An 8,246-nucleotide genomic window follows, 5' to 3' on the forward strand; every position below is an offset into this window, starting at 1 on the left:
CTTCCCAGGAGTTGCCGGCCAACCAAAATTACTCCAAGAGCACAACGACGACTCATCCAAGAGGTCATAAAAGAACCCAGAACAACATCTAAAGAACTGCAGGCCTCACTTGCCTCAATTAAGGTCAGTGTTCATGATTCAACAATAAGAATGAGACTGGGCAAAAACAGCATCGATGGGAGAGTTCTGAGGCAAAAGCCACTGCTGACCAAAAAGAACACAAAGGCTCCTCTCACATTTGCCAAAACATATCTTGATTATCCCTAAGACTTTTGGGCAAATATTCTGTGGACTGATGAGACAAACGTTGAACTTTTTGGAAGGTGTGTGTCCCGTTACATGTGGCGTAAAACCAACACAGCATTTCATAAAAAGAACATCATACCAACAGTCAAACATTGTGGGGGTAGTGTGATGGTCTGGGGCTGCTTTGCAGCTTCAGGACCTGGATGACTTGCCATAATTGACGGAACCATGAATTCTGCACTCTATCAGAAAATCCTGAAGGAGAATGTCCGGCCGTCAGTTTGTGACCTCAAGCTCAAGCACACTTGGGTTATGCAGCAGGACAATGATCCCAAACACACCAGCAAGTCCATCTTTGAATGGCTCAAGAAAAACTAAATTAAGGTTTTGGAGTGGCCAAGTCAAAGTTCGGACTTCAATCCATTTGAGATGCTGTGGCATGACCTTAAACTGTACATTCATGCTTGAAAACCCTTCAATGTGGCTGAATTGAACAATTCTGCAAAGAAGAGTGGGCCAAAATTCCTCCACAGCGATGTGAAAGACTCATTGCCAGTTATCGCAAATGGTTGATTGCAGTTGTTGCTGCAAAGGGTGGCACAACCAGTTATTAGATTTAGGGGGCAATTACTTTTTCACGTAGTGCCAGGCAGGTTTGGACAGCTTTTTTCCATTAACAAATGAAATCATTATTTCAAAACTGCATTTTGTATTTACTCGGGTTATCTTTGTGTAATATAAAAATTTGTTTGATGATCTGAATCATTCAAGTGTGACAAATATGCAAAAAAACCAAAACAAAAAACAGGTAGGGGGCAAAACCTTTTTCACAGCACTGTAAGTGGTGTGCATGTGCGACCAAAATAATAAATGTGCTGGGTAAAAAATTTCAGACCGTTCATACACTTCATTCATGCTTCACTCTAGGTTTTAAAATTATGAAAATTCATATAAAAGATCAAAATTAAAAAAATTAAATGTAAATATTAACTTAATTATAAACTAAAATAATTGTAATTTTATTTAATACTCAATTTTTAATTAAAAATATAATAGCATTATCATACTTTATTGTTTTATTATTTTGTTAAAAAACTAAATAAAGTGCAATTTACTTTGAATAGTTATATTTAACGGGTCACACAATGTGCAGTGTGAGCACCAAACCAAATCTCCAGGGGCCTCATGTATAAAATTTTACGTAGATTTCATCCTAAATGTGTGCGTACGCACAAAAGCTAGATTTTGCGTATGTACAAAAGTTTTCAGATTTATAAAGCCATGCGTACGCCAGAACCTGCGCAAAATTCCCTTTGTAATACCCAGTCAGCGGAAGATTGTGCATACATGAATCTCCACCCCGTCTCCTCCCCGAAATAGCCATTTATGGAGCTTACAACGCTAGTTTTAATATGCATAACGTCATCAGCTTATCATTTCCATACATATTTCATCCACATGACAACATGTTTAACGCAGTTAAGGGTAGGAATAGGCTACGTTAGGAAAATATGAGATACGGACTATAAATGCGTTTTGAGACATCACTATTCTAATTTATTCAATTTGCCTAAAAGGTAAACATATATTTTAGAATGTTTATAGCCTATATTTTTATGGAAAGAGATGGGCCTTATTTTTTTGCAGTGTAAATAGCTAGCTGTCTGACTGACCGCGTCAATAAAACATTTTGAAAATAAAACGCGCATATCTTACAGTTTCCTTCAAATTCTATGTTTTAAATATGGTGTTTGTCACAATATTGGGAGGAGCACGAAAGGGGTTATCATCAGTGTTGGGGAGTAACTAGTTACATGTAACGGCTTTACGTAATTTAATTACAAAATAAATGTAACTGTAATCAGTTACAGTTACTAAGAAAAAATGTGTAATTAAATTACAGTTACTTATGAAAATGTTAACTATTACAAAGGGGATTACATTTGAATATTTACACACATCCACATACAGATTTAATTGATTTATTTCCCAAATTGCACTGATTACTCAGACATAATGCGGAATAATGCGATGCAGAAAACACAGACTGGTTCGTAGAATCCAGTCATAAAAACGGAATTCCTATTGCCTAACGCGGACGGAACATGCCACATTTTGGACGAATAAATAAAAAGTAGGTCAGTGCACTTGAATCAAAACGCGATATGGACTAGTGTCTGTGAATATTAAGCCGCGAAAAGACAACATATGAATCCTGCACGTTCTGCATGTCTGTGGAAATCAGGCACGGACTGGCCATCAGGAGAACCGGGACAATTCTTGGTGATTTGGCCCGCTATTTTAATATTATTATTGTATAATTGCCTGCCGAATGTACTAAAGAGATTATTTCCGAATTCGCTATTCGATAATTAAATCTATAATAAATCATGAATCGGTTAGTCGTGACTGGCAATGCTTCGGCTCGCGCACTCTCCGCCATACGGTTTGGATCAGAGTAGTAATCAATGCGAGAGAGAGAGAATGGAGTGGACTGTGGAAGCGCACAAGTGGAGCAGAGAAGCAAAACTACTGTTCAGGGTTTCAAGTGCAGGTCAGTTTCATCTGTAAATATGCGATTGTAGTTTTTTCTTTGTTTACTTAGTTAAGCAGCAGCAGTCCATTGCTCATCAGTCATCACTCAAAATACTGTATAAAGGACATCATTATTATCTATTGTAATGTTACAGTAGCAATTTAGCAAATTCATATTTAATCATATTTTATAATAGGTTTAGGGGGAGCTAGGGCAGACAACAACACAACCCTTATGAAAATGAACAATGATTTTACTATAAATCCAAAGACAATGGTTACTATTGTTAAACCATGGTAACCACAAATTAACCATGGTTTTTGCTACACTAACCATAGTTTAACCATGGAATTTGTATTAAAAATAAATACAAATGGTAATCCATTTGCCAAAAAAAACATGGTTACTGTACTTTTACTATAATAAAAGCATGGTTAATTTTTGTAAGGGAATAAAATGACTCATGTTCAGTATTAGGATTTTTCTATAAAGATATTGTAGTGCTGTACTAATTTTGACATGTAGCCTAGGCAATTTAGAAAGTATAGTTTTGTTAAATCTTGAGTATTAAAGTCATGTGAGAGATAGATATCAGGGCAAAATAAAGAGACTGAAAAGAAAAATGGAAGTGAAGGTGCAGTTCAGGAGAGAACTTTTAATTATTTTGCATGTCCCCAACCTAAGGATTTAAACCTTTTTCCTGTGAGGTCCATACAAAAAAATAGGGTTGTCCATGTTTCAGAATTTGTTGTGGGTGTATGAGTGTGAGATTTCCCGGCCTGAAATTTTTTTCCCAGTCTGCCCCTCGTGGAAATTAATGGTGCAGACATGCGGTTTCATTTACTACACATAGGCCTACTGAAGCTCGCTGTGTTTTCAGCCTCTGTATATAGGAGTACATGAACACACAAACATAATCTCTAGAACTGTTCTGAGTCACTTCATGAGCATTTTACTTATTTTGAGAAAACTATCGTCATATCATATACAAAGAGACACCAATGTTTCAAAAAGACACCAATGTTTCAGGAGTTTAGTACACAGAATAGAACACATGCTTATTAGATAACCGTATTTGAGTTGATGTATATGCTTTTATTCATTAATATTTTTTAAATAACTATTTTTTCCAAACCATTGTTAGATGCAGCGTTTCCTGCAGTTATGCAAAGATTTCTTATCTATTAACTATTTCTTATGATTTTAAATCTGCATTGAACTTCAGATTAATCTCAAAGTAAAAGGTGGTACTAAAGTCTGATTTTGTGTTGGATGTGTTCAAATTTGATCATCTTAATTCAAGTGATGAAGGATTTTGAAAGTCTGACAGTGTTGAGCACTACTGTAAGGTTAACCCTGCATGGTGTAAATGTTTGAAAATGATTAACAGTTGCAAATAAACATTCATTAGAAATTTAGAAAAGTAATCAGTTACATTCACCTGTGAACAGAGGTTCTACTGTCATCAGACCAATGGACTGTTTGATCAATGAGTGCATCCTTATGTCTGTCGTTACCGCCTATGTTCCAAAGCTATCAAACAAAGTTCACAAAAATGATCATTATTATTCGTGCAAAAGTATTTTCTCAGAACATGAGTTTTGCTATTTAGAACACAATTTAAAGCGGAATTCTCATGCGCCAAGCAATTCTCGCTGTGATTAAAACATGAAATCGCACACCACAGGGAAATTGTTCGAAAGCAGCACATCCATTGCAAATATTTCCATTTAAATTCATATAAAAATTGTAATTTCTGGATGATAATTTCAGTGCTTAACTTCCTTATTCAGAGTGTCATATTTAATCTAAACGTGTATGTCAAATGTAAAACAGACTTTAAAATCATTCTGTTTGCTTCCTTATTTTGCTCCCTCCAGTAAAAGAGTGCGTACGCATGGTCTAGAGTGTCCGTACGGTGCGCACATATTTATGCCTAGTTCATTTTTTATAAATTGAGTAACGCACATTTCCATGCCCATTTTGTGCATACGCAACGTTTATACATCAGGCCCCTGGTGCTCTCATGAAGACGAAAGTCTTATGGGTTTTGAATGACAGCACAGAATAAAATATCTGGTAAGAATAAAGAATACAATATCTACAAGCACGCATACATGCAGGGTTGTGGAGTAACGGAATGCATGTAATAGTTACATATTTAAAATACGAAATATGAGTAACATTAAGATGCATTGTGTTGCCTTCTTGAGCATCAGCAAATGTTTAACCGAAAGGAAAATCAAGTCCAATGTTTGGCGAATGTCAACGAAATCTGTAACAAATTACTTTTAAAACATGTATTTTGTAATCTGTAGTGAAAGACATTTTAAATGTAACCGTCCCAACTAGAGGTCTGCGTGAGAGTGTTTTTTTAGTCTCACTCCTGCTAGGTTATATTCCGCACCCTCCCGCTCCCACTATATATTCACTCTTTGTTCATCCGCTGCCCACTTAGAATAATTTTCTTCCTGACCCGACAGTCCAGAATCTCACATTTAAATTTCCACTACTGAAAAAGAGATAACAAATAAAAATGTGGTCTGCACAAATATTGTATGTTATTTTATTCGTCTTGTCAAGATACAAAATTTGTTTAACATTTTGCTGTCAACACAGTAGGAAAAAAAGTGTCGCAGAGAAAACAAAAAAAATGTAGGTTGAACAAAAAATGTATTTCTTATTTTTATTTGTCTTATCAAGATACAATTTGTTTAAAATTTTGCTGTCAACAGTAGGAGAAGTATTACAGAGGAAAATAAGTAAATAAATATGACATTTGTCATTTAAAATTATAATCAAAAGAACTAAATTTGAGTGCAGGCTGTAAAATAACAATGAGGAAAGTCGGGAACGGGATATTGTTAGACCGCCTTCTCCCATTCAAATTACACCAGAGTTACCGACCTCTACCATGTTTTATTCGGAAATTTAATCCAGACTCGTAAGAAATCTGGTCGGGTCCCACGGTTCCCGCAAGGAGAACCACGGGAATGCAGACCTCTAGTCCCAACCCTGCTTACATGACAATACTAGTGATAGCTTGCCAAAGGTTTGTAAATGAACTTACACCTGGCACGGGCAGACTGATCCAAGACTTGAGCCAATATAGAGTTTCTCATCTCCGTCTCTCTGTGAAAGGTACAATGACAATAAAACTGTTCAGACATAATCCGTCTAGACAACAATTAAGCAATGAAAGAAACATTTTGTGAAATTACGTAATAGAGTGAAAATGGCCCAAATGATCTGAATTCCTCTAAATAAATGTTTCATTTGAATGAATGTTGCCTTTCATAAAGCAGTAAGTTAGTGTTGAATTTAATTTTAATAAAACGTGTTACATTTTGTTACATAAACAGATATTTTAAATATTTAAAGAGCATGATCAACATTGGGTAACAGAAATACATAATACTTTTCAATGACCAATAACTTTTAATTTAATGCATCAGAAAACTTTTGTTTGTTATTATTGTTTGATGTACCTCTGGTTGGCCTCCTGCTGCCCCTGCTGGTCACTAGAAGGTTCCTAAAAGGGGATATGTAAAATTCATATGCATTATCCCTTTAGGGGTCCAAGCATCTAATTCCAAATGTCTTCTTCTTTCCTGCCCTAAATGTGTCCGTACTTCAGAAACCGTAAGTTGTAGAGACACTAAACTATAGAACTAGATTCCATTTGCATTTCGGTTCATATCTCTGGAATCGTACAGGCTAGCTTCAGATTTGTTTTCCTCTGAGGGGGCATTTACATGCCACCATTTTCAGCTAAAACAGAAAAAAAGGGTATGCATTTTGCCAGTTCATATACACGACAAGTGTTTTGGGGGCCTGAAAATGCAAACTTTTGCAGAAAAGGGTTTAAAATGGCAAGTTTTTGGAAACAATACCATTATGGTTTTCGTGGAAACTATCAAAACATGTGCATTAGTCTATAGGAATGTGTGAGATTCTTTACAAAGTTACATCCCCAACTACTGGCCCGGCATGCATAACAGCATTTTTAGTATTTTCTGTGGATCTGTGTGAAGGGGATTGTTTTGACAAATGTCTGTATGTGAAACTTTTCAAAAACACAAGAGAAAACCTTTCCTTTTGTAGTAATCATGGGCTATATTGGGGGTGGGGTTCAAACCCCTTTTACGCAGTTCATTTAATCTTCAACAAACTTTGTACAAAGCAGACTATGCTGGCAAAAAGTTGTCAACTTTTGTATATGTCAAAGCATTAGCAAATTAAACTGTCTGGTATTATGCATTAATTAATTAAACTATATCTCCAAAACGCAAAGTCGGACCTTCTGCCCCTGGGGGTGTAGTTGGAAGAATGTGCACAGAAAAAATGCACAGAAAATTGCTGTTTAATAAAGTTAAATAAAATCTAATATGATCAGTTTTAATACACATTATATTATCCCTATGATATTGAAAACAAGCCAGACATGACAATGTATTTGTGCCCAATTAAAATGAAGAGACAACCATGTCTATTTTAAGAAAGTACATATTTAGTAACTTACTTAAATAGACACACTTAAAGATTCGTTATTATGTTTGAAAAAAGACAGCCATTGTATCTTCTACATTTATTTATAGATTGTATTTAGAATAAAAATTTCAGCTAGCTTCAGTTCTGTTAACTCTTCAAATATATACTAAAATCATAAATACAACTCTTTCTTACTGAACTTATAATTATTATGAAGCTCTAGAGCCCATTAAAGTCACAAAACATTAGCCTGCAATGACATTTCACTTAATTAACTCGGTGGCTAAGGTTTGTTGTCGGCTCACTAGTCAGCAGCTCGAAAGCGAGACGTAAATATATTATAGAGGACGTTTAGATGGATTTTTAGGGCGGTCTAGGCAACAATAAACGCAAATGGCGAGAATAGATTTGATTCATACTGAAGGGCCTGATGTACAGTTCAATATACGTTACATCTAAAAATTGCGATACTATTAACTATATTTTGCTCGTTTCTTTCTCCGTTTCTCTTACCCCACGTTTCGCCTGCAGTTCTGCCATACGTTGCCGCCTAATGGCTTCCAATTCTTCATCAGCCATGATTTTTAAAGGCAGAGCAAGCTTTCAGAGAGAAATACGACACGATTAGTGTGCGTGTTCTTCTTCTGCATAGAGAGACACAGCGAGTGAAGCGATCTTCTTCTGCTTTTAGGATTGAATGGCTGTTGGCAAACCAACTTAAAAGGTGCATTCCCGCCATAAATTGTCGTTTTTTTTTAAATAAAAGCAGCTATGGTACACACCATATTCAACAGAAGTGTAGTTTTAATTTATATTTTGCCAACGAATAGGCAAATTCATCAAAATAGATATAATCTTAATACAAGTGACCATAAGACAACGACAAAAACTTTTTACATACAAAGGAAAGACTTCAGAACTGGACAGCACCCATGCGTTTAGCATTAACAACACAATACATTTGTATGCATAA

At 35.6% G+C, this 8,246-nt stretch overlaps 1 protein-coding gene across 1 annotated transcript in view; it reads right to left on the bottom strand.

The window, feature by feature from the left end:
* The window catches only part of LOC107571235 (programmed cell death protein 5-like), a 10,953-nt gene extending 2,963 nt beyond the window's left edge, over positions 1-7,990 (bottom strand). Inside the window, exons 1-3 of the mRNA XM_016257548.1 lie at positions 7,787-7,990; positions 6,271-6,314; positions 5,853-5,914 (exon numbers count right to left, since the gene is read on the bottom strand). Coding sequence (XP_016113034.1) covers positions 5,853-5,914; positions 6,271-6,314; positions 7,787-7,852 — 172 coding nt within the window. The 5' untranslated portion in view covers positions 7,853-7,990. The remainder of the gene's footprint in view (positions 1-5,852; positions 5,915-6,270; positions 6,315-7,786) is intronic.
* Between the last annotated feature and the right edge of the window lie 256 nt (positions 7,991-8,246).

The sequence above is a fragment of the Sinocyclocheilus grahami genome, unplaced genomic scaffold (genome assembly GCF_001515645.1).
Source record: "Sinocyclocheilus grahami isolate Dianchi unplaced genomic scaffold, SAMN03320097.WGS_v1.1 scaffold1568.1, whole genome shotgun sequence".
Classification (NCBI taxonomy): Eukaryota; Metazoa; Chordata; class Actinopteri; order Cypriniformes; family Cyprinidae; genus Sinocyclocheilus; species Sinocyclocheilus grahami.